The sequence below is a fragment of the Nyctibius grandis genome, chromosome 23 (genome assembly GCF_013368605.1).
Source record: "Nyctibius grandis isolate bNycGra1 chromosome 23, bNycGra1.pri, whole genome shotgun sequence".
Lineage (NCBI taxonomy): Eukaryota > Metazoa > Chordata > Aves > Nyctibiiformes > Nyctibiidae > Nyctibius > Nyctibius grandis.
The window spans coordinates 7,151,574-7,179,533 of record NC_090680.1 but is presented as its reverse complement, the minus strand read 5'-3'; the positions used below and the strand labels follow the sequence as shown (position 1 = coordinate 7,179,533).

At 40.5% G+C, this 27,960-nt stretch overlaps 1 protein-coding gene across 1 annotated transcript; it reads right to left on the bottom strand.

Moving 5' to 3' along the window:
• Positions 1 to 6,043: 6,043 nt before the first annotated feature.
• Positions 6,044 to 27,763, bottom strand: ZPLD1 (zona pellucida like domain containing 1). The gene is made up of 10 exons (XM_068417496.1): positions 27,658 to 27,763; positions 21,056 to 21,276; positions 17,299 to 17,480; positions 16,566 to 16,638; positions 12,974 to 13,071; positions 12,266 to 12,346; positions 11,263 to 11,434; positions 9,860 to 9,968; positions 6,790 to 6,819; positions 6,044 to 6,219 (listed from the first exon to the last, which is right to left on the bottom strand). Exons 1-10 carry the CDS (start codon positions 27,761 to 27,763, stop codon positions 6,044 to 6,046), a joined length of 1,248 nt encoding a protein of 415 aa, XP_068273597.1.
• Between the last annotated feature and the right edge of the window lie 197 nt (positions 27,764 to 27,960).

Genomic DNA, 27,960 nt, shown 5'->3' with positions numbered 1-27,960 from the left:
GGGAGCAGCTGTCCTGGCCACCCATTTCATGGCTCTGGCCATACTAGTTACAGTGCTGTGATGACAATATGCACCCCACTGGTCCGTGTTTGGGGTGGGGAGGGGAGCCCCGCAGGCATTACTCCATCACATGGCATTGACTCAGCTGTGCAGCCCCTCACCCCCGCACTTCAAGAAAGATGCTGAGGTGTTGGAGCGAGTGCAGAGGAGGGCGACCAAGCTGGGGAAGGGTCTGGAGGGTCTGACCTACGAGGAACGGCTGAGGGAGCTGGGGTTGTTTAGCCTGGAGAAGAGGAGGCTCAGAGGTGACCTTAGTGCAGTCTACAACTACCTGAAGGGAGGTTGGAGTGAAGTGGGAGTCGGCCTCTTCTCCCAGGCAACTAGCGATAGGACAAGAGGACACAGCCTCAAGCTTCGCCAGGGGAGGTTCAGGTTGGACATTAGGAAGAATTTCTTCTCAGAAAGGGTCATTAGACATTGGAAGGGGCTGCCCAGGGAGGTAGTGGAGTCACCATCTCTGGAGGGGTTTAAGAAAAGCCTGGACATGGCACTTAGTGCCATGGTCTAGTTGACAGGGTGGTGTCAGGGCAACGGTTGGACTCGATGATCCCAGAGGGCTCTTCCAACCTGGTTGATTCTGTGATTCTGTGACATCCAGAAGTGGGATTTGACTCTGCGAGACAGTAACTGTGAGTACACGCTGAGTACTTACCTCCTGACAAGTCATGGGCTCCAGAATCAATGCAAGCCTGTGCAGAATACACACCTGGTGAATGTGCACACTCACATGCACCAAATGAATCACCCAGCACAGATCCCACACTGAACTTTTGCCATTACATTCATTTGCAACAAACATTTGAATTAACAGGATCATTATTTTCCTCACTACAGTATGGAGTGGAAAAAATACATCAGGAATATCTACTACAAAAAGTAACCTGTGATCACACTGATGAATTCACTTCACTAATTCCCCTTCATAAGGTAAAAAAAAAAAAATTGTGTTCTAAAAAAAAGTTTAAAAAAACCCACTAAAACTATGCCTGTCCCTCAAAACAGCTGCTGAGCAGACAGAAGTTAACACCTGCTAAAAATAATAAAATTGACTGAATAGAGGCAGACCTCAGCTTGATACAAGAGACAAAGGAGTAAAAGTACTGAGGGGAAAACAGTCACAAGAGCAGATATTGCCCCACCCACTCTGACCAGTACCGTTCAGCCTCTCCATCTTGATGGGAAACAGCGCCCTGCTGGCAGGAGCACAGGGGCCTCTCCTGATTCATTCTCCAGTCCAGGGAAAGGGATTGAAAACATGCTGAAGGAAGCCCTTTTTCTTTTTTTATTTTGTTTATGCAAAACAAACAAGATTGATAAACATACCTCAGAGCCCTAGAGTCTAAACACAAGCAGGCCAGTTCAGGATGTGAACAGAGAACATGAAGCCTGCTCAGGCTGGGATACTGCATGTCTGTAACAACCATCTTACCAGTCCAAAGACTGAAGATTTCCCCTTTTAGCAAGGGATTGCAGGTGAATTTGCAAAACCTCTGAGCCATTGCTAAATGGTATTTCTTGGTTACAAGGACTGGCGTGGATCCTGCTTTAGCACAAAGTACTTTTCACACTGCACCATGAAGTCCAAAAGCAGAGGTTATAAATGTAACATCAGCATTTGAAATCTGGCTGGCCAGCAACCCTCCTCAGTTTGCCAACAGTAATGCGTTTACCTTCTTCATAAGACAAGTCACTTAACTTTTCTGCTTATATTTTCCTTTTCACTATCTCAACGATGTGCTCCCTCATTGTACAAACATATTCTTTTAAAGATTGGGAAAGAGTTGACTAACTAGTGAATAACAGAAAAGTTATAAAAACTTTTCAAAAGAGACATTATGGCAAAGAGCCACGATACACTCCTGAAACTGTCACTGTATCAAACAGCCAGTCCAGCCACTGATCACACAGAATCACAGAATCAACCAGGTTGGAAGAGACCTCTGGGATCATCGAGTCCAACCGTTGCCCTGACACCACCCTGTCAACTAGACCATGGCACTAAGTGCCATGTCCAGTCTTTTCTTAAACACCTCCAGAGATGGTGACTCCACCACCTCCCTGGGCAGCCCCTTCCAATGGCTAATGACCCTTGCTGAGAAGAAATTCTTCCTAATGTCCAACCTGAACCTCCCCTGGCGAAGCTTGGGGCTATGTCTTCTTGTCCTATCGCTATGACTGTGCAGAGCTACTCTCTGCTGTCTCTTCCACCTCCATCCTACCTCTTTCTTTCTGAAAGGCACAGGAAAGGTCCAAGTGGCACTGCAAAAAAACCTGGGAGTAACTTGAGGAAGGATCAATTTGCCATACTTGGAACATTTCCTAGTTTATCACAATACTCCTGCCTACATCTCCTCCAGATAAAGAGGTGAGTAGTTTAACATGGCAAGGCTGCTTCTTCTGGCGTATTTGTGGAACTTAAGAGATATCAAGAGTAAGTAATACTGCTTGCTGAATGAAGTGGGAAATGTGATTTACTTCCAGGTTCCCTTGCCAAGGCCTGTTTCTCAAATATCAGCTGAATTTATCCGATGCACTGGTGTATGTAGCTCTAGTTGGAGATGCCATTTATTTCTTTCAAAGACAGAAACCCAGGAAGTGTTTTCACCCCTTTATAGATTTATCAAATTCTACTGGATTTAGACCTAAGCTTAAAGTCTCGCTCAGTTTCTTTCCTGTCTGCCCCCCAATCTGCATCACAGACATTTCAGTACACTGTGCTTACATCCAGAAACCTGACCTCTGTGCAAAAAGAGTACTTTAACACATGTAATGAACACCCCTAATAGAAGTGATTTTATTAGCAGAGCCACTATTCTTTTAGTAATCCAGTTTCACTTAACACCTGTGTGACCTCCATTATGTATCTGGCCAGAGTTCCTTCATCCAAAGTACAAAGTGTCTTCTTAATTCACTGCTCCATTTGAAACGTGGTGTCTCGAGTGCAAGAAGTCCCTGCCCACTGTATGTAATTTATGTTTTTAATCCCTTCCCCCTTCCCTCTCACCTAACATCCTGCCCTTCAAAAAGTAGGGTGTAACCTTCATGCACGTTCACCCAACTTCTAACTAGCCTGTTTCTTGAAACCTGTGAGGTCACGAGTTATGGCCTCCACGTGTTCCTAAATACCTGTATACTTCTTTCAAACAAACTGGGATGGGGATGTTTTTACAAATACAGACTGTCCTCTCCCTGCTGGAAATATGTTGGCAGCCTGGCCTCCCCTAAAAACTATTCATAAAGCATTCCCATGTCAGATCTGCAAACAAACAAGCCTGGTTTTAGACATAATTTTCTACCTGGGACTCTCACTGTTGCTTTACCAAGAAGGAACAGGTATTTGTCTCATTTAATGAATGATGGAGACAAATACATTCAATCCACAGCAAGCTCAGTAACACCTCCTACAGATGACACCAACTTAACTGGTGTGGGATCACCCTTTGGTACATAATAATTTTCACGTGAGGAAAAGTTACACAAAGAACACCATCTTATCTAGTTTTTCACAAAAACAAACCACTCCAGAAATTTTAACTAACATAAGGAAAACATTTTGCATATTACATTATTGGGTAACAACTCCATTTTTGTAATAGGCTACCCAAGCCTCAAAGAGTTTGGTGAAGAAGTCTTTGTTAATTATTGTAAATGACTTTTCTCTCTATAAAAGCAACAGTCTTTCCAGAAATACAGAGAAATTGAAATAGGACAAGTATGTTATTACAGCAGCACCTTCGGTTTTCTTTTTTTTTTTTTTTACAACATCATTCACGTTTTTTTTTCCTGTGGTCTTAACCAAATTCTGTGAGATTTGTGTTAGAAAAAGGGTCTCCCTCAGTGTAGCAGAAAAAGGCACAACAGTTTCTAATGTCTGGCAAGTTAAGCTGACCACATTCACATTAGAAATAGTACTAAAGACAGCAATTAACTGTTGGAACAACTTACTGAGGATGGTAATGGCTGTATCTCCTCACTGGAAACTTTCAGCTAAAGCTGCTGGTTATGAAGTAATAATTACATTAATGGAATTTCTGTGGTTGTCTTTATGAGTAAATTAAAATAGATTATCTGCATTTATTTATCCCCAGACTGGGATATAAATCTCCAGAGTTTATCACCCTCCTTTAAAGGCCAGTAAAGTTATACTAATTTATCCCATATAGTGAAAGCTCTTACCGAACTGACTCAAAAAGGCATGTCCAGTTTTCATTTCTTTGTAGAATGAGGTCACTGAAAGCACGTACAAAACTAACAATTTGACAGGGGGAGGAAAACAGTTCAGACAAAGCATCGTTCTGAAATGTTTCAAATAATTTTATTAAACAATCATGTTTTACATGTCATCAGACCTAACCCCTGAAGTGCAAAAATGTTTCTGAGGTATTAAGACTGGAGAGAAACAGGCACGGTGTTGGTTGTTAGGGATACCACACTACAGCACAGCGGACTTTGCGAACAACGGGCCTTTATACAGCATTTGCAGGATCAGAGAAAACTGAGAACAAGTCTGTATTTGTCTTCAGTCTTGAGAGCCAAAAAGCCCTGATCATTAGCCAGTTGCATCGCATCAGTGAAAACACAGACATGGCTAACACAGGATGATGATAAACATCAATGAGGTGTTTCTAGGCCAATATGTACAGTACATGAAAAACAAAATTTAACTGCTGCATGTGTGACCAAAATCCCAACTGTCTATCCAGTCCAGCTTAATATATGTTGTGTCTATGGTGGCCTCTCTAGTACCAGCATTTTTGTCTATTCTACACAGCTATGCTCCTGTTTGAGGGCACCTGGTCACTCACACTCACTTCAGATAAGGCTGATGTTTATCATCAGATTAACTAGAGTCAACAGTACGGTACTGCCTGTGGCCTGTTATCCTTCTAGTTGCCCACTTCCCCTCATCCATGCAGTGAAGAAGTCTAACCCATGAGGAAAGTCTGCTAAAGAAATAAGCATTGATTTACAACTCTTCATGTAGAAAGGAAAGACTTATCTGAGGACTGCAAAACTCACCGGGCAAAACCGGCCCTTACAAATTAGGACATTGATGAGAGTTTTACTCAACTGCCAAGTTGCACTCCAAAAAAATATTTTGTATGAGGAAAGTTTGGCCATTACTTTTGTGAATTAGCTTGCCTGTTCAAGGAGTCGGGGGGAAAGGAATGTTTTTCCCCTTGGAACAGTTCTTGGGGTTAGAATTTGACTGAAGGCTGCAGATGTAGCAGTTCTGTGCAGAATTAACTTTCTGATGAACGTTAGGCAGATTTAAAGCTCTCACTCAATGATTTTGCTGGAAAAAGATTTTTCCACCAACGGCAGCATTGTTCCCCAGGACCACGTGTAGTTTGCCCTAAACTATTTGACTCAAAGATACCCAGCCAAATTATGTCCTTCATGTATCACCACAATTCAATGGAAGACATATCTAAGAAACATTTCCAAATGAATAATAAGCAAAAGACACTTATTCTAAGTCTCTCTGGGGTTATGTTTAGCCAAGATAGATGAAAACAAGTTCCTCCAGAGACATAATTGTGTTTTCAAATTTGTGAAAAATACCATGACAAAACAGAAGTGATCCTTATCTTAGTAGGTGTTTATGAACTTATGAATGTTTCTGAATGTGTCAGGTTTTGTATAAGAACAGCACACTTGGAAAGGTTCTCACCTTCAGCATCTTCAGCTTTGAGGCCTTACTGGGAAGCTGGAGACACGAGCTCTATCGTCAGCACATCCATGGGCCTAATGCCATACCGTCTGATCACAAACACAATTGAGATTCTCACAATTTTCTAGGATTGCTACCAATATCACTGCTGCTTACTTACACAATAACATCTAGCAAATCTACAAATACAGAATAGCTGGAATAGAAGCTGGATACAGCTGGAGTGTTGCCTTAATATTATTTTTTAATGGAATCATATTTCATGGACAAGAAAGGCAACCCCAAAGAAAAAGTGCAAGTAAATCACTTTCAGTTGAAAACTGGGTTTCGGATGCCACTCAAGACTGAACTGTTGGGCCACTTTCTGTGCAGAAGAGTCAGGGAACATACAAAAAAGAAAATGCTTGTGATTCCTAGGACGACAATGCCTGAAATCAGCACGCTGGTGACAGAGTTCAGCTGGAAAGGAGGTCCGTTTGGATGAGCTGCAAAAACGTACAGATAAGATGTGGTTACAATCTCTCAGCAGTGCCAAACATTTCTGTCTTTCCATTACACAGCAGACCACGAGTTCTATCCCAGCTTCTCCACAGGCTCTTTGTGTGATTAAATGCCAGGAGAACAGGAGCTGAAGCAGAGCTCTTCTGACTTGGAGCTCTGAACTGAGCTGGACTGCACCATCACCACCCTTTTGCTGCTCTTCTCCTGCATGGCATGGGCAGATTTTACAGTTTAAGTCTCATTTCGCATCTGGCAGTTGCAAAGTTCCCTCACCCTCATATGTCATAGCAGCTGATTTTGATTTCAATTCCATCATAGGAATTAAATGTTGCTATGTTGGTGGGGCTGGGTACACAAATTAAACCGAGCATTCCAGATTCACCGATTGCTTTCTTTATAGTATGTCAGTATTGACTCATTTAAATTACCAAAAAAAAAAAGAAAAAAAGAAAAAACACTGCAGCTCAGTGCATAGAGCTCAACATGGTTCAGCTCCTCAGTTCTGTTTCACTCAAACCCCTCTTTTATGTTTCTTGAAATTCTGATTAACTTACCAAGCTGTGAATTGTTGGTTGGCGTCTCATCTGCATAAAACAAAATCAGGATGCGTTACATTTTACAACTACCTCTGCCTACCTCCTCCTCTCCTGGCAACACAAACTTGCAATATTTTCAAAGCACATCAGCTATACTTGCAGCATTGACTAGTAGCTTTTAACATCTCTGGTAGAGCAAGGACAACAACATTAATTACATGACATGGCTTCATTTTTAATGCCAGCACACCAATAGCAAGTTACTCAGTATTCTGCGGAAAAAAAAAAAACCAAAACCAAAAAAAACACAAAAAAAAACCCAAACACCCCACACCTTAATGCAGGAATCTCTTAATTAAGAATGCAACCAGTTCTAGTCTGTCCCTCAGTAAAAATACAACAATAAGCACAGTATTATACACAAGTCCCTTCACTGTTAATCATATTACAAGAAGATCTGTATAGGAAAAAAATTAACCTGAGTTTTTAAAGGAAAAATACATCAGTGACCATAAATGATTACAAAAATGCCCTTTCCCCATGCTCACTTTTCTCTTGACAGTTACACAGTGGCATTATATTCAGGGAAACATTTGTATTTTGTCTTCTGTTTTTACTTACTAACCATTGTCCATCTCAGAGCTACATTTCTTGTCACTGTTTTTGCTTTTTTGTGCAACTTGTAAGCACAGCTCACGTATACTTTTGTTTTGAGCAGCTGTCTTCTAAGTTTAAGTGAGACATCCATCAAAAGCTACACAATTTCACCTTCACAAGTAGGTACGTGCTTTGTTTCTACACACAGAGACTAAAACATTTTCTTCTGTGTATGTATGTCTCCTGTAATGACTTATTTTAGATTAACAAACAAGAATAAAGTTTCTCTGAGAAGAACAAACCGTTAGAAATAAGAGTTCAGAAATCCACAGGAGAAAGACCATTGCTCATTTGCAGTAGCACTATTCAGTTCCTATCAAGGTAACTGCACGAACAGTTTTGTTACCAGAACAACTGGTGACTAGAGTAACGCAGAGACCTGGCTAAGTCAAGGTGCCTCTGCAGACCCTGATGTCCACAGGACCAGCCTCAGGACAGACGCAGCACCAACCCAAACGAGGGAAGTGAGAGACTGCACATCCATGCAACTGCAGACCTCATACCGGGATAGGTACTACAGTGAGTCAGGGGCAGCGGGTTTGATGGGCTTTGTATAAATACATCTGCACTAACGCTGGACCAGAGTTGGCCTTGAAAACAGTATAAGTGTCTCCATGCAGCATCACGCCAGAGTAAGCCAGCGCTGCACCCCAGCAATCCTCATCCAAAACCAGATAGCTTTGTTCAAGCTCTCTCATGACCTTCCCCCTTTTCTTTCCTTGATTATAGTATTCATGAAGCTCACATTTTTAATGCACTTATTTTCGCAATGGGAAGGGACAGTTGGAGGAAATACTAATTCCCTCTTCCTGCTCCAGAAGGAAAAGTGAAGTGCAAGTCTGATTAAGTGACATGCCCAATACTACCCAACCATTTCGTGGCAGAGTTCAGAACTGAACCCCACTTTTTTCAGAGTACTTCTCATCAAATCATCCTTCTGTCAGCAGGAGTGGGATGCTCCAAAAGCATACTATGGAGAGGCAGAAATATGCCTAATCTAAAAAGTTTTAGCCACATATCTCAAGTAGAAAACACCTAAAAAAATATTATTTTCCTTTTCCATTTTTATTCATGCCTTCATTCAAAAGAAAAAACTCTCAACAGTTGTCAAGAAATTATAAAATCATTTATCCTTTTTCTTTGGGGTCATTAAAGACCCATGGATAGATCTTTGTTTGCTTGAAATTATGCAGTATTTAAAGGTAATTGATGAGTGGGGCTTTTTTAGTTGTAAAAATAGCATTCACAGCATTTGAATCATAAGCTATATTACCTAATAAGGGTTGCTCACATAACAAGATTTATCTAGTTTCCATTGCTTGCCTAAGGCAGCATTTCTCTAGCACACATGCTTCTCCGAGCAAATCTGTCACTCATTTCCCATAAGTACTCATGCATGCAACTTTGAAGCTCGTTCTTTCCACTTTTTCTTAACTAATCACATAGCAGCAACTCAGTTGGGACTGTGTAACGCAGAACAAAAATGCTCATTTTCATTGTAGAAATGTTGCTTATAACAGTATTTGTTCTAAAAATGGTCTCTTGCTAGATGGTTCCCTGTTCTGGAGGGTCAGTTGTTCTCTTCGTGTATCTGGGCACAACTACTTTGCACGTAAAGAAGGATTTTATTCTCAAGTGTTTCAATTACTTTTCCTAGACAGGATTCAGTCCTGCTCTCAGCTTCCTAAATCTAAGACTGCTGAAATCACTTGCCTGGCTGCAACTACTTATAAATATCAGTAAATTGAATTTCTTAAACATTTTTCAAATATTTTTACTATTTTGTCAACAGCAGTCACATAAATTCTTTTCAGAGACTGCAGGTTGCATTTAGAGTTTCGTTTTTTTTAATTTAAAAAATTTCGGCAATAAAAATGGAAATAATGGAATTTCACCTTGGGTTTAAGAGAGTAGATTTTGGCTTACTCTGTTCAGAATTTACAATGTGTTTGTCCTATTTCTTTCTTATAGCTGAAGGCTAAGCATAGCATGTATTAATTTTATTCAACACTTAGATAATAACCCACAGGTGAAGCCGGAAGAAATGGTGAATAGAAAGTGACAGCGAATATTCATTAGCTGTCCAAATTAAATTGCAACACTGAACACAGTACCTTAAATTCCATTATCGTCAGTGAAATCTGACAAAAAAGAAGTCGACCCTCTGAGTGTGGGCTTTTATAATGGTCATGTATGCATAGCAGTATCCCACAGTGATTTTACTGGGGTAGGGAAGAAGCATGTGAGCTGAACAGAAATATTAGCTCAAAATTTCTACCAAAGACTCCAACAGGAGGAAAAAATATACCCAGCAAACTCATGGAGGATCCACCCTTTCTCTAAGTCACTGCAGATTTATATTAAACTGCAAAACATTCCCCCAGGTTTCTAAAATTCTATCAGTCCACAGGAAAAGTTTGCTTATTCCTACCACTCCTTGTAATGATGGGGCCAGCAGAGATGACAGCGTTGCCAGAGGTGCTCTGAGGGCTCCACGTTGTCCTCCCACCAGCGTCTCTTCTTTCTCTGTTACTGCAAATCTGAGCAGTTAACCAAAACAATCACAGTTTCAGAGTGGAATGGAATTATTGCCCTTCTGTGCTTCCTGCTTTAATGTCAGCTCTTTTATAAACAACACAACAACTCTGATTTTATTTCTTAGTATGCATTAAATGACTTTGCAATAAAACCAGCTGCAATATTCCCTAGAAGTATATCTTATAAATGCCTGACTTCCTGTTGTATTTTGCCTCGCTTTGTTTACAGAACTACATTGCTGTTGTGTACAAGATCCATCTTATAGTATATTAAGTTTTCAGTAGTTAATTTCCCAAAGCTTTGTTTACAAGCAGTTTTCTCCAACAAATGTGTTCTGCTTGACTAGCGATAGACAACATGTTACAATCCCTTTTCTAGCAAGCTTCTCAAGTTAAAGTTCACACCATTTCCATGGAGTTCTAAATAGCAATGACCCAAGAGCATTTCTTTAATTTCAACGTCTTGTGAAAGAACTTCAAAAACCTCAGAACATAAATTCTCAATAGAAACAATGAATTACTTAAAAGTATAACATAAAAGTATAAAATAATGTACAAAATGTCAGAAGTGTACTGAACTGATAGCATTTTAAAATTCTAAATGGAAAGTCATTCAATAGGGAAAGATACCATGTTCTGAAGACAGAATATTCTGTGTTTATATGTTTATTTAAATGTTTCAATTTCTAAAATATATTTGTTGTTCCTGATGCTCCTAAAATGAAATAATTTTTTAATTGATACAATTTCATGAACTTCAAAACAGCAGTTCCCAAACTATAAGGCAGGTGGTAATAAACTATAGGGGATGTAGTAAGTTGATTTTTTTCACTATCAGAAACTCTTTCGAATTTTCCTCGTCAGTATAACTGCATTTACTATAGCTTTAAGTTTTCTATAAACTCTATTCTAAGATATTTATATTCATCCACTGTGATTGTGGATACCTTATTTCTTAGATGCTATACTGAGAATACCAGCTCTGAAGCTGTCTCAGAGTTGTTACTTTTAAAAATTAATTAAGGACCAAAAGGCAAAGAGGTCATTTCTCCTGTGTTCAACAACCTGTGTGTTGCAGGTCTGGTATTATTCTATCTCCAGATGACAATATTCGTTGCCCTATTCTTCATCAGTTGTTTTACATTCCTTCAGACAAAAAACATTCTTAATTTAGAGTCTACAAGGCATCTGCATTCTGTGCCATCCAAACTTCCATAGTATTTGGATGCAAAATAACTCCAGTGTGCCTATTTTATATCCAGATAATTAACAGCAACTTCCGTCCACTGAAACTTACTGGCACAAGAAAGGGACAGTCATCTGCTCTGCACAGCTTTGTCACACAGTGAAGGAAGACCGTAGACATCTTCTGGTTCTTGTGCTTCACAAAGCGAAACACCTCAAAGGAAAACCGGCCCATTTGGCTCTTGCCATTTTCAATTATAGTTGTCTGCGGGTCCTTGTCACAGCTAGTTTTGGTAGAGAAGATTAAAACTAGGATGAGCAGCTGTATGATTAGCATTTTGAAGCTCATTGCTGAGAACAAGATGACAAGCAGCAAGTTCAGTGCATTAGCTCCTTGGAAAAGAACAGAGTGCCCTAATGTCCAACATGGGCGGCCACAATCTGCCTGTTAGGCTGCACAGGTCTGTGCTGAAATGCATTCCTACAAAAACATCATGTTTTGTTTTGCAACCTCACAGCTATAACCAAGGCATCATTTAATTCCAGTGCCCAAAGAAACTTGGGACCTGAAGTAAAAAGTAATCAGGTATGCTAAGCGGTATAGACAGGTAACTCCTGATGAAGTCAGTATCTCTCCAGCAATCATCACTGATAAAATTTAATCTGAGATACTGCGAAGATGTTTTTCAAAGTTCCAATTCAAATAAATGTTATTACTGGGAGTAACAGCAGGAGCATCTATTTATCTCTAACCATTTGCTTAACTGCTTTCCTGAACTGAAGTCTATGATGTTTTATATCACTGTCATTCACCACAAGGGTACCATTGGTAAAATAAAGGACACTTTAGCCATCAGTTTGGGTGTTTATGGTATCACTAATAAAGCCATTTTAGATATATGCTTCTCTGCCTTCATAATTCTTACCACTTTGCACTTACTTCTATGTTTGTGTTCACAAAAAAGGTAAATCCTGACATGTTATCTGTAAGTCCAGTTCTCCCTGCTAATATGGCTTAGACTTTCCAGGCAGTTTAGAACACCTCTACTGGAGAGATTTACAACTGTTTTTTTAAAGGAAGGACCCACGAAAAATTGGGTTTGCACAGGACCTACCCGAAAAAGAGATCATATCGAAGATCATCACTAGGATTACCAGATGGCGTGGTGTAACAGTAGTCCATCAAAACGTTCCACCTGCACAGGGAGCAAAGTGATATATGAGGGGAACTAGCAATGTAAGAGTAGGAGTGGAGAGTGAGTGAGATAAGATTAAAACATAGTACAGGCAAGCATACAAACTGATAATGCAGGCTGTTACCTTGAAGCCGAGTTACTATATTTAATGGGTCATGTACAAGCCATCCTGCATTCCCAATCTATATCACCTGTTTCTTCCCACCACTTACAAAACTAAACAGCACACCATAGCAGTAGAATTGGATAAAACTAATCATTTTGTTTCATGCAAGTCAACCACCATACCAACACACATGTTGTATACCTCCTCTCAGATGTCATGGCCACATAGGACTAGAAATCAAAACCATCCCACTTTTAAAAGCTCTGGAGTTTTTCACTTGATCTTAGGCCCTTTCTTAAATAACAGCAATATAGGACTTTCACAATGAGGACAGCAGCAAGATATGCATTCACCACCAAGGACCTGATACCCTCCAGCTGAGGGCACTGATTATCAAACACCAACCATTGTTTTAACATACAAAAGGCTATAAGGAAAGACAGTTGCTTCTAAATCAGAGGAGTTTGCAACACTAAGAGCTGAATAGCAAGCAAGACAAGAAATAACATCCTTTATGGTACCTGCCATCAAGGTTGGTTGCTCTTACAGCTGCATATATTTTGGTTTTCAAAGGTAAACCTGTACTTGGAATAAGGAGCTGCTGGCTGTAGGTTGAATCCTGAAAAACAAACATTGCCTCAGTGTACCAGAAATCCCACTGTAACAATTCATCTGCATCCACAGATTGAACTCCCATCTAATTTTTCTGACCTTTCTATGTAGCATAGTCACTTACTTTGTCTTCCATAAGGGAGGAATCAAAAAGCAGTGCCAGAGCATTTGCCTACAAGTTCGTCTGTACAGATCAACAACATTTGACTGGCCTTATCCTGTGCAACTATTTTGGGGAATCCATTTATGGTTTTATGAAGTGGTTGGATCGGTGATTAAAGAAAAGGTATCATTTTTGACACCTCAGTAAGTCTCCCAGCGCCTGCGGGCAAACATAGCAGCTACTGTGGTTTCCTAAAGCAGAAGCTTAAGCCTTTCCCAGGAATGTTGTTAAGGTTATTTGATTTAGTGGAGATAGCAATGCCACCAGGTTTTATATCTTAAGCTGTAGTCTGGGAGAACAGACACATGCCGTTGTCCAAAACGTAGTCTCTATAGAAGTTGGCTTGTTGAAGGCTCCAAGTAACAAATATTTCCATTTAAATTCTAATATTTCAAAAATGCTGCTTCAAGAAAGCTCTGTATAACATAAAAGTTGGGAATTCCTTGTATACTATTACATAGATATAGCTGTTTTTTTGGTTTCTTGTTCAAAGGCTGAACCATTAATGTCACTTTAGCAACAATGCCATGACACAGATCTGAGTGGCAGATGTTAATTCAGCATATCAAAATGCACTTACTGGTAACATCACTTATGTTATGTGCCCAGAAGGCACAGGGGCTCACTGTGTTAAGACCTCTTGTGAGAGGTCAAAACACTCAACACGTAAGAAAAATTTTGTTCAACAGACTTTTGACCAGGTTTAGTGTGGCAGGCAAGACCAAGAGCAGCAGCTGACAGCAACAAGAAGGATTAAGCACATAAATCAAGTATTTTTCCAGAGGGAACAATATCAAAATTCACAGCATGCCCAGTATTCACTCTCTGCAGCAGCGGAGGCCTTGGGAGGTACACACGCACACACAGACCAGCTCTGTGACACACAGAGAAATTCCTTGAAGATCCATTCCAGTGAGACCAGGTAAGTTTGCCTTCTTTAAAATTAATTATACATTTCTGTAATACGTAGCTCTGTGACATTTTACAAACTGATTAAAAAGTCTACAGCAAGTCCCTCACTATTACATTCCATAATTATTGTTTTTTTCCTTAAAGAGCAGTTTTCATTCATTTAGACAGACTTTTACAGGATAGCCTAAAAGCATGTAGCCACTTAGGCTCTGTGAAAGCCCATTAAACGTTTTGCTATTAAACTCTTTCTGAGTGTTATAATGGCTCCTCTTGTCTTTCCTAATGCTAACGCATGCTAACACCACAAACTAAATGTAAGCATCATCTCATGAGGAAGATGGAAGTGAGCTGAGATGAAGAGTCACTGTCAGGAAATAACTCTGCAGCTGAAGTTTGAAAGTATGGCTGCTTGCAGTCAATAGCCACATCTGTACACAACCTCTTGCCCATACCAAGGGTGGACAGGAGCCTCCAGGCCTCTCCCAAAACCAGGACTCTCTAATGGGGATTAGAGCTCACAAGGCTGTGGGTGTCCCAAGAAGCACTCCCAACCAGGCAGAGTGCAGGCAGCACACAAGCTGCCTGTGTGTACACCCAGCCCTAGGAGGTGAACCACAAGAGCATATCCATCACTTGACTCTGCCAGCCTTAGCAGTATTATTCATGCTAGTGCTAACCACTAGAGTGAGTAATAAAACTGAAATCAGAAGGATAAGACACCACTGTTCACAGTTGACTTCTAAACTCACTGGGGTAGGGAGGGTGAAAGCCCAGCTTGGCATGTGGTATTTGAGGAAAAAAAATGTGCTCAGTACAAGCAGCGATAGCATTTATACCTGATTGTGTGCAGAACTGGGCCGGAAAGGCAGCAAACATGCGGTGGCCAATGCTTGTCCTGAGAACTTTGGCTACACTCACCATGCCCCATCTTTTTGGTGACAGGTTTATTTAAAAATGAGAGAAGTATAATCTTCATTTTAACAGATTGTAAGTTGTTATTTGGAGCTCTGCTCTGTCAAACAAACATGATTGTTTTTTTAAGCATGCCTTTGGAAAATGTCCTGTTACAATATTTATAGCTCATTATGTTCAAAGTATAAAGCATTGACTTTTAAATCAGTTGCATGAATTATAACTCAGTGTCATGATGACATGAATAATAATGCAAAAAAATCAGATTCATAATTTACAAAAGTGTTGCTTGATAGATTGAAAAATTGATATTTAAATCAGATATTTAAAATGTATGAATAAAATTTTTAATCAACATGAAAATATCATTTCAGGGAGTAATATTGTTAAGTAGAAGTCTCTGAATTTTTCACGTTTTACTGTCACCATCTGTATTTACACAGTAAGAGCTTATACAATAATGCATATTCAAGTTAAATTATCTAAAACATATGGAAGAAGCGTGAGTTGAAAGCTGTTAAAATTAACCCTTAAAATCTTGAAAGTCCACACAATGAGGCAACAAGTACAGTGGGCTACAGGTTTGCAACAAATCCCACATCCCTCACTACAGTTATAGATGATCAAAACACTCTGATGAGGCTTGAACACAAAAACAGCCCAGCAAAAGTCCTATAATTTATTTCTAAGGGAACAGGTCTTCAATATTTTTACAGAATTCTACAGAGTACCCTCTGTGTAACTACAATGTACCCATACATATACACACACACACACACGTGTATATATAAATGTACACACACACACATATACAAAATAAATGCAAACACAAGTATGCACTCTGGAGTACTACAACTGATTATTCACATGGCACTACAACCTGAAAGCCAGAGTTGTAAATTGAGGAACTGTATAAATACAGGACAGCAAGACTGTGTGTATCCTCAAAGACCAGCCATATAAATACAAGATAACATGTACATGCAAATGAAAAGGACAAGGAAACTCGGAGATGAAAGATGCCCGGATGAAAGTTTACGTTGCAGTCTACAACTACCTGAAGGGAGGTTGTAGTGGAGTGGGAGTCGGCCTCTTCTCCCAGGCAACTAGCGATAGGACAAGAGGACACAGCCTCAAGCTTCACCAGGGGAGGTTCAGGTTGGACATTAGGAAGAATTTCTTTTCAGAAAGGGTCATTAGCCATTGGAAGGGGCTGCCCAGGGAGGTGGTGGAGTCACCATCTCTGGAGGTGTTTAAGAAAAGACTGGACATGGCACTTAGTGCCATGGTCTAGTTGACAGGGTGGTGTCAGGGCAACAGTTGGACTCGATGATCCCAGAGGGCTCTTCCAACCTGGTTGATTCTGTGATTCTGTGAAAGGCCTCGTCTTAATGGGAGGAGTGGGAAGGGAATAGCAAATAAAGGAGTCTGTACTTTGCTCTGCTAATCCAGTTTGCACCCACATAGTGCAGAGACAGATTGAGTCCAAGGTCATACCATTGTTTCATACTCACATTGTAAAGCAACAAATTCAAAGTGCTGATAAATGTACCATTGTTCTCTCTTACAGAAATAGCAGCCGATGACCTACAACAGAACCAGAAACCAAAAACCATCGTGAAGAAAGATATCTTATTTTGGTGTTTACACACTTCAATGTTTTTTATTGTTAAAAAACCTCGAGTCAAGTCACAAGGAATTAATTTATGCATTTGGGTTATAAACTTCAGAAATAGGAATTTATAGCAGAAACACTGGCAGAACCTTAACTATGCAGAAAGTAATGGTTACTGTTGAAAACATGAATCACAAAAATAATTAGCAGAGAGGCAAAGTGACAAAAAGGAACCCACACTCCATGATGTACTAGGTTTACTCATTGAAATATTTTCTCTTGCACTCTGTATTCACATGCTTACAAACTATTTAATGAAGAATTTCCATTTTTTTCCTGCTACCATTTTGTCATCAGAACACCTGAATTTTAAGGGAAGTTTTACTTTATCTAAGGGTCTCTTTACAAACTATGTTATCTCATACAACAACGCTACAGAATTTTCTTTTCCTTTGCATCACCTCTTCTTTCAGTGCTTTTTCCTTTTGTTTTACTCTTGCACAGCTAAAAATCACTGTGTTGACAATACTACTATGGCATGCACATATTTAGATGTGTATGCATATACACACATACATACGGGCTTACATAAACACGGGAATGAAACACACAGAAATGAAAAGCACACTTACGAAGCAAGCTGGGTATTGTTAACCAGGTACTCCAGTGGATAGCTACAGCTAAATTTGTACAGAAGCCCAGGCAAATAGCTGATAATCGTTGGTGGGTCTGGGGTATCAATGTAGCCTGAAACGTTACCTATCTGTACCACTGAGGTATTTCCATAAGCATTGATACCTCGAGCTGAGGATACCTGTTGAGGGAGACAGAAAACAACTATCATCAGAAAGTGAACTGTGGAGCAAAAGATACCTGAGGACACTGATGCTTTAGCCCACAATTTACCCAGAAATATCTTCAGGAAATCCTTCAAAAATTAATTTAGTTTAATAACATCTTCCCTGTGTTGTTTTTCACCTCCCTGAAATCATGCATATACAGTTCACAAGTGATATCCCTGTTCTTAAAACACAGACTTCAGCAACATTTGAAAAAACCTGATGAATCCTGGAAGCATTTTTTTGGTAGGTTTTTTTTTCTGAGCATTCCCAGTGAATTCATGTGACTTACTGGGAAAAGCTGAAGGAACTTTTCTATTACAGCTAAAAAATATTAGCTTAAAATGAGCTTCCATATGCAATAATAAAGTCAATAAACAAGCAACTTCATTCACAGAAACAATACTCTGTCACTCTTGAGCTTTGTTTTTCACACCTCAAAACCAATGTACTTTATAAGTAGATACAAGCCAAATAGCTGAACTTTGACTCTGTGTTTTTGTCTACATTACACATCTCAATCTAAATTATAAACTATGTGCAAAGCAACACTGTCAGAAATGCAAGAGCTGAAAAGTAATACAACCTTAATGCCATTGCAACCTTAACTCAGTCCCTGGACATGTGCTACCCTGTGTTGCTCAGGCTCAGAGTGTGCAGAGCCAGCAACAACAGGCAGCTCTCCAGAAAACTGAAGGACACCCTTTCCTCCCCGTAGCAGCCCAGTCCCACTCCATCTGTAGCTACTGATCTGAATAAGGGGGTGGTTTGAAAACAGCAGATAAGTGCTACAAATAACTTTCTCAGTAGGCACTTACACGATAAGGCCAATTAACATGGCACTGGACTTCCACTGTAGCATTTCTTTTGTATAACTGTATTAGCAAAACAGATACTTGCAATAGCTTTTGAATACAGTTTCTTAAAAAGACATTTCATTATGGAAGAACCACCCCAAGGTGCACCTGAGTTGCAAAATTTCGCACTAAGCAGCACAGGATACGCAGCAGGTATTTTGATTCCTTTTGCTACAGAAAAACCAGCTATAAGACAGATGCAGCCGTACACTTTGCCAATAGTACACCTAATCATTTGCTAAATGGCAGGAAAATGATGAAAATCAAATTTTCTAGGATTTATTCCTTGCCTAAAAAACACAGGCTAGAGCACTAAGGCAGTATTGTTGAGGGGTTGGAGCGAGTCCAGAGGAGGGTGACCAAGCTGGTGAAGGGTCTGGAGGGTCTGACCTATGAGGAACAGCTGAGGGAGCTGGGGGTGTTTAGCCTGGAGAAGAGGAGGCTCGGAGGTGACCTTAGTGCAGTCTACAACTACCTGAAGGGAGGTTGGAGTGAAGTGGGAGTCGGCCTCTTCTCCCAGGCAACCAGCGATAGGACAAGAGGACACAGCCTCAAGCTTCGCCAGGGGAGGTTCAGGTTGGACATTAGGAAGAATTTCTTCTCAGCAAGGGTCATTAGCCATTGGAAGGGGCTGCCCAGGGAGGTGGTGGAGTCACCATCTCTGGAGGGGTTTAAGAAAAGCCTGGACATGGCACTTAGTGCCATGGTCTAGTTGACAGGGTGGTGTCAGGGCAATGGTTGGACTCGACGATCCCAGAGGACTTTTCCAACCTGGTTGATTCTGTGATTCTGTATAGCCAACTGTAGCCCAGTTTAGCTTCCTCACCACCCCATCCCCAAAAAACTAAAAAGTTGTGTCTGCCATTTACAGCCAGACCTGGGTTTTACCTGGATTCTGCCTGAATTGCTGTCTTTACTTTTACGGAAAATGAGTTTTAAGGTCTTTGCTGTGAAACACAGCCAAGAAATGCATGGGATTGTACTACTCCAGTGTGGGGAACATGATAAGAAATGCTCCCTGCTTCTTTATCCTCTTTGTTTGCGGCACAGCATGCATAAACTGAGAGAGGATGAGGGGAATTTTTGATTATATATTCAGCAGCTGCTATTTTGTCTTTGTACCTTGTACAGCCTTGCGGGGGGCTTCATGGGGAGCTCCAATTATTTGGACTTACCAGAATGTTTGGCTTTTTTTTTAAACATCAAGCTCTTACAATTATAATCAAATAGTAAGTTCAGGGAGTTTACAATGTGACCAACTTCATGGGAACAGGAAAAAGTTGCTTCCTGGCAAATTCCTCTGCTGCAAGTCATGGAGGTGCTACAGCTTTTCAGGGAAAACGGGAAAAGAGAATCTTGAACTTGATGAACTGTTTTTTGTTGAAATTTTAAAAGAAAACTCAGCCTGAGGCAAATAGGTCACAGAGCACATCAAACATTTAAGCCTAGTTTCACAAAATCACTAGGAACAGAAAACAGGGGGGTTGTCATAAAAACTAGCAGATGTCATCCAGTGCAAGTATGAATTCCAGACAGAATATAAGCCTTAAAAATAATATTATTTACGTTTGGTTTTGTAAGTTATTTGTAGATACTTTGATATAAGTAATCACTGCTTGTACAGTGTGATATACACACAAACTGTACAACTCTCCTCTCCCTTGGTTTATAGAAGGTTTGAGACCTGACTTCCTCCACCCCACCCCCATTCAGAGTGAGACAGCTTCATTGAAGAAAATGAAATTATACTGGTACAAAACAGACTTCAAAGTCAGCTCCAGGATCAGATTCTGGTTTCAAAATCTCACCCACAACTAAGGATTAGATTTAGTCATTAGCTGTACAAAGATGTGCATTATCCATGCATGAAACAGCAACACAAAACGTAGACACTGAAGTCACACCACCAGGCAAAACACCATAGCACAGAGTGGCTGTGCACTAAATCAGAGCTGAACGTGCAAATCTGAACTTCAGTCGCATATCTTGACTTTTGTTGTCATGAATTGGGTGCATAGGTTAGATAGCCTGGGGGTTTTTTTGTGGCAAACACTCAAAATTTGCTTGAAAACTTCAGTTTGCTGCCAGGCAGTTCCATATCGAGCTGAGATCTTCCAAGGAGGTGCATGACCTCAAGGCACTGCTAGCAGAGGTGTTTACTGTAGGTTGGGCCCTCTGGCCAGACTATCTCCCCTGAGACATTCAATCACTGCCTTATCACAGAACATATAGGATCAGTAAATCAGTCTGCAAGCCCCTCTCATATGAGAGCATAGAAGTAAGTACCCAGACTATAACTCTCATCTATCTAACCCATTCTTAAAAATATTTTACTTTCATTTTCCAAGTGGGCATTTTAAAAGTTTCAGCAAAATTTAAGGTATGTTCAGCAAGAGTTTTTAAAATGGCTTGGAAAAATCTCATTTTTCCACTGAACAAAATATTAAAATGAAAAATATACTTTCTAATCAGGGACAAATGTGTGTCCCACTGCATCTTCTTATTAAGTAATCAAGATTATAAATTATGGACTTTCTCTGTTTTTTTTTTATAGCACTATATGTATGCAATATAGTGCTAGCTGGGCAAGAAAATGTATACATTATCTGTAAAAGAGACAATGCTCTCAAGGCCATTCACTTGATCCTATGAGTAAATAGCCATGCTACAATTTCACTTTGATCTTGTCTTACCACTAAAGTGTTTCCACAGGATTCCAAAGTACTCAGATTGATGATGAAAATGACAACTGCTGGAAAGGTGTTGTTGTTGATGAAACCCCTGCAGTGGGCATCCCCGTGTTTCCCATTCAGTGCCAGATCTGTCTCAGAATAACCAGAGAAAAGAACTGTGCAAAAGTTTATCTTCATAGTAATTGTCTGCACTCCACAGAAAACATTGATATCTCGTTCACCTGCAACAAAAATAGAGGGAAAGACACTGTAAGCAAATGTATTTCAACTAATCTCCATATAATTATTGTAGCAGTTAGTCTAGTGCTATAACTTCTGATCAAACCAATTTTTACACCCCAGACACAGCAAAATATTGGAATAGAAAGGTCAGAATTGCATTATTCTGAAGGACAGATTTGACTCTACAGCTTCACTAAAGAGAAAACAAGAATTAATATGGTAACGCAGTCTACCATGCCACAAAACCATTATTCCAGAATTCCCCAGCAAATCCTTCAGTAGCACATTCATAAACTGAAGCACTGCAACAGAGTAGAAAACAGCAAGTGGTTAAATATTTGGAGTCTGATTAAACAGCCCCTTTCTGGAACACAAATTTCCAGTGATTTTGAGTCTACAACTACCTGAAGGGAGGTTGTAGTGAAGTGGAAGTCGGCCTCTTCTCCCAGGCAACTAGCGATAGGACAAGAGGACACAGCCTCAAGCTTGGCCAGGGGAGGTTCAGGTTGGACATTAGGAAGCATTTCTTCTCAGAAAGGGTCATTAGCCATTGGAACGGACTGCCCAGGGAGGTGGTGGAGTCACCATCTCTGGAGGTGTTTAAGAAAAGACTGGACATGGCACTTAGTGCCATGGTCTAGTTGACAGGGTGGTGTCAGGGCAACGGTTGGACTCGACGATCCCAGAGGTCTCTTCCAACCTGGTTGATTCTGTGATTCTGAGAAAGTCAGGAGGCCAAGCTCTGCCTTCCAGCCCGTTCTGGCATGCAAGTCAGGTGTGTTTGAGGTTGTCTGCATTCCACTTTGTATGAGACCACAGCCTCTAGCTGTGCAGACTTTGAAGTACAATCAACAGCATATCAGAGCAATTTATTATATCTTTAAAGTTGTTGGGTTTTTTTTTTTAAGAACCATCAACTTTAGCTTTAATGAAAAATCAGTTGGCTCTTGAAAGACAATGATCGATGCTACAAAGCATCTTGCAATCTTTCATTCTGTACATTATGACAATACAAAAGGCCTAGAAAACAGCAATTGTTACAACTGATCAATTTGTGAACAGCAGCAAAAAAACCTTCTTGGATTAATTTGACCTTTTATTTGAAAGTTCTGAAGATTTTTGTGTACTTGAATGGAAAAGCATCAGGTTAGGATGTAGGCACAAGCAACAGGCTATTATGGTTTTTTTCCCCTAGTGCTTTACAAAAAAGACATACTGCAGTGTGTTAAACACAGACATTACTCCTTCATTTAACAACTCATTTATTACATCTGCTTAAAGATTAAGTGCTATTAAAAATTGCAGAACAGCTTCAGTCAATACTGTACCATTAAGACTGCTGAAACAAGTTGTTTCACTGCATTGTCACAACGGAGAGGAAATGAAATCTCCATTACAATGAACTAGCTCTTCCCCCATGGTACAGGAGAACAAGTAGTTTAATTTAGACAGCTTTAATGGTGGCTTTAAAGCCAAAACAATCAAGTGCAGGAAATAACAGGCTAAACTCAGTCCTGAGCTAATGTGGATATGGTGATAAATGCTACTCGTTGGATGTAAATTTGGGCAGAAAGGTATTGGAGGCAAGACAGGAGTTGAAGTGATACAGCGTGAAATTCTCCTGGTTTGTACATACACATAACTCCACTAACATGCATAACATACAAAGATCAAGCAGCAGCACACCTTAGTATTCACGACGTGAGGATTGTTATGATCCGTTTAATAGGTATAGGAGCTGGGGTTGTTTAGCCTGGAGAAGAGAAGGCTCAGAGGTGACCTTATTGCAGTCTACAACTACCTGAAGGGAGGTTGTAGTGAAGTGGGAGTCGGCCTCTTCTCCCAGGAAACTAGTGATAGGACAAGAGGACACAGCCTCAAGCTGCGCCAGGGGAGGTTCAGGTTGGACATTAGGAAGAATCTCTTTTCAGAAAGGGTTATTTGACATTGGAACGGACTGCCCAGGGAAGTGGTGGAGTCACCATCTCTGGAGGGGTTTAAGAAAAGACTGGACATGGCACTTAGTGCCATGGTCTAGTTGACAGGGTGGTGTCAGGGCAACGGTTGGACTCGATGATCCCAGAGGGCTCTTCCAACCTGGTTGATTCTGTGATTCTGTGATTCTGTGATTCTGTATACTAAGGTAGAGGGAACAGTATGAAAAGGCAAAAGGCAAAGTGCATCTTTACATTTACTTGGACCAATGCACAAACAGTCAGATTGTAACAAATTGCAGGATGTAATATAAAGTAGCTCAGTCAATTTTATAACTCACTTCAAGCCTTTTATAAAGCAGGATATTACTTTACCTGTTAAGGTACCATTAGCACTTGCAAAATTCTCATTTGACACTAAGGCAAATGAGACCACACAGCACAAAAATAACCTTTGTGCTATACAGGAGGATAAACGACCTTTCCAGACTGAACCTTTTCTGCCCACTACTTTACAAGGAGAAATTGTTGCCAAATCAGTCCATTCTGGAATTAAAACAACATTATTTGTTCAGAAATTAATCTGAAACCAGGTGCAAACAGATCTAATGTTCCTGTAGATGCTAAACATCTAGCTAATTTAGAAGGTGAATTTAAAAAGGTAAATATTATTCCTATATATGTATAAGTTTAAACAAAAACTATTTGCATTCCTGCAGTAAAAGCTTCTGGTTTTCTGAGTAAGAGAGGAGCAATGGTTTGAAGGTTAGGTCACCCAGCTGATGGGACCTTAAATATAATGACGACTTTGTCACAGAGCTTCCATACAGGAAAAGCACTTGGCCTCTTTCTGACTCAAATCACACAAACTACCTATAAGTCAACAGTACTCACAGGGGTGTCACATGCAAAACAGAGTAAAGCTCTGTAAAGAGGTACATAGATACTACAGTAACAGAGACCATCTCGAATCAAGGATGGACCCATGACAACATGAGCCAAATGCTGACAGCTCCACTGCCCGCTTCTGCTCTGGTACCCTTCCCCACATTGCGAAGACTCACCCAGAGCAGACAGCGAAAAACCTGTAGAGGACAAGAGTTTGCCACAGAACACCATTGACAAAAGTCATTCCACCAGAAGAGGCAAGCAAAGACATTTATAGTTTAAAACCAGCTTCTCTGTATGAGCCTCCTCTTTCATCAGATCTTTGTTTTGGTAGTGAATTAACATGTGTATATGAAAAAGCTGCAATATTTTCTTAGCTTCTACTAAGTTCTCAGTACATACTTACAGCAAGAGCCCCCTGAATCACAGAATCACAGAATCAACCAGGTTGGAAGAGCCCTCTGGGATCATCGAGTCCAACCATTGCCCTGACACCACCCTGTCAACTAGACCATGGCACTAAGTGCCATGTCCAGTCAATCAAAACTGTGTGTTTCCCCTCTGAAGACAGCCAGACTGCTATGGCTCCATTCCCCCAAAACCCTAAAGGCTATGCTGTACTGCAATGCAGAACTAAAGCTTTTTTCTCCAGGCAACTCTCTGAAGGACAGCAGGATCTGACCTTATTACATACTCTCTAGAATACATCTTGCTTTTGGTATAAAATGTCACAGAATTTTCAGTCTACCAAATGTGGGGTTTTCTTCTTCATCCTTGCTGACTATTGCACACCTAGACTCTAAAACAAGCCAACAAACTGCAGAAACAAAAGCCCTGCCTCATTATTTATCATTCTATTTATGCAGCACTGTCCCTACGGAAGAGTCACCTAAGCAACGAATGATAAAAGCACAAACAAATGAAAAATGGATGAGCTCCAAGGTTCCTTTAGGAAGGCTTAATTTCTCATCTTTGCTGAAGATAACTTCTGTTCTTCGTAGCATTTAAAGAAAAAGAGCAGAAAACCTCAAAACCCAATGGCTTCTCTGGTATCTGCACACCACAGACCTCAGCAAGAAAGTCCATTCTCACCCCATGTTTGGAATTTCAGCTGACAACAATGAAGATACCTTGTGTGGAACAAATAAGGAACAGGAAGAAAGTCCTATCCATAACCAGGCTCTGCGAGCAGTATCTCAGCCTGGAGGATGCTTGTTTTGAAACATTCTCCTTTCTGACCTCTCTCTCATCCCTAGCCTTACATTTGAACTCGGAAGGCAGTGAGCCCAGCACACTCAAAGCCACAGCCTGAGCCGAGCACTGGGGAAGCAAGCGTAGTGAGGGCAAGCCCCTTCTCCCCGCAGAGGCTCTCTCACCCATCTTCTGTGGTTCTTGAACCCAGAAAACAGAGCTTCAGCAGCCTGTGCAGTTTTGGGCACCACGGTATAAAAAGGATATGAAGATACTAGAGAGTGTCCAGAAGAGAGCCACAAAGATGGTGAAGGGTTTAGAGGGGAAGCCGTACGATGAGCAGCTGAAGTCATTAGGTCCATTCAACTTGGAGAAGAGAAGACTGAGGGGAGACCTCATTGCGGTCTACAACTTCCTCACAAGGGGAAGTGGAGGAGTAGGTGCTGACCTCTTCACCCTGGCGACCAGTGACAGAACTCGAGGGAACAGCAGGAAGATATGCCAGGGGAGGTTTAGGTTGGATATTAGGAAAAGGTTCTTCACCCAGAGGGCGGTGGAGCACTGGAACAGGCTCCCCAGGGAAGCAGTCATGGTGCCAAGCCTGACAGCATTCAAGAAGCATTTGGACAATGCCCTCAGACACATGGTGTGAATTCTGGGGCTGTCCTATGCTGGGACAGGAGTTGGACTCGATGGTCCTTGGGGGTCCCTTCCAACTCAGGACATTCTATGATTCTATGATTTATTGCCTGAGATCACAAACCAGAAAGGGCAGGACTCTACTCCTACTACCAGCTCCTCCTGGTAGTGTGGGATGATTAGCATTTACTTAAAAATCTGTTTACTTATAACCTAAACATATTTTCTCTGGAGTCCCTGAGATTTGGCAGACATGGACTCTGATATGACCCTTTTTTCTGAGGCAGAATTGCAAGTGGCCCCTAAATACCCACAGCAAGAACTGGATTGAATTCACAGGTATCACATTGCAAATACAAAACCTTGTCACAGGGCTGGTGCAAAAAATGACCAGAGAAAAATTTAACAAGCGCAGAAAGAGGAATCTAAACTTCCCTCTAGCTGTTGCAATCCTCTCAAGATGCCTGAAACAGAAAAACAATTACAAGAAAAACTACGAAAGGTAGATCTCAGGCAGGTGGGCACAATTCACTCATCATTTTGAGGCAAGCCTGTAAAACTTTTACCTAAGAAGGGGAATATAGAAATAGTTTGTGGAATACTGAGTTAAACAGTGATTTTTGTCAAGGATTGAGGCAACATATTTGATCTTTTTTGCATGTCTTATTTCTCTGCTCTTCCTACTCACATCAATTAAGTGAAAAAGGATCAAACCCACTGCTGGTCTTTATGTCAACAAAGCACCTAGCAGTGTGGAGGTACCACAGGAAACCATAAACAGACTGTAGGCTTTCTGCTGACTTATGTTAAATAAAAGAGCTGATTCTTCCTGAAAAAAAATCAAAACTATTGTTATTCAGAAAGCAACAACACTGAAAGGTATTACAGCATAATACTATACTGAGAGTTCATCACTATACTTTTCAATTCAATTGCTACCTCAGAAACACAAGATGTGAGCGAGCCAGTAGTCACAGCCTTTTTTATTATTGTTATTATTCTGTCCAAGAAACAACTGAGGCAGGAAGTATAAGCAATGTAACAGAGACTAAAAACATTCTTTAGCTGAGTAAACCCTGATACACACGTCACTAAGACGGAAATTTCATTTCTATTTCTCATTGTATTAACAGCTCCAGACATCTGATGTCCCCAAAATGACTTAATTCCCATTTTCTCACAGAGGCATGAGTGTACAGCAAACATAGATACGTCCCATTGCTTCACCTGTCCCTAACCAAGCGCTTAACATTGAAGTGAGGCACTGAATTTTGCCATCAACTTCATTTTGCTCAAAAATAGATATATATTTCTTTATTTCACTAAAAGGACATAATTATAGTCTCTTACCCAGAAAAAACATGAAAGAAAACCCTGTTAGAAGTTTCAGACTCTTAAGTCTATAGAGAACATTTCCAACAACACGACCTCTGGTGAATTTCTTCGACAGGATAGAGCTCTGGCAAAAGCACGTCAAACCCACTGATGTGAGGGGAGTTGTGTGCATTACTAGTAGGCTGAATCTGACCCATTTGTGCAATTGAGAAGAAAGTCAAGTGCAACATTAGAGGAGTTTCATTGTCACCAAAATAGTTAACACTCACTTAATGTGGAGTCCTACCTCCAGGCTTCAGACAGATTTAAAGTTCTGTATTTAAAAATAACCACTGCTTTAAACCAAGACAATAAAGAAGCCATTACAAAAAAAAAAGTCTATTAAACACTTACCAGGAAACCTGCTATGGAGGTTGGCATCACAGTTGTATCCATTGAACTGAGCAGTCACTGAAAGCACTTTAATCGTCAGCAGGAGCAGTAACCATACCTGTTCCATTGCAAAACCTAGCAAAACATGAGGTGGTTATTACACACATCTGTTCATTGCATTAAAGACGCTTACTGCAGACATTTAACCACTCGGGATGTGAGGGTCTCCAGCAAAGGAATTGGGGATAAAGCTCACAAGCTTATGGGAAAGAGGCCACAGGCATCAGGGCCCATTTCTCTGCTTCTGAGTAATGTATAATTTCT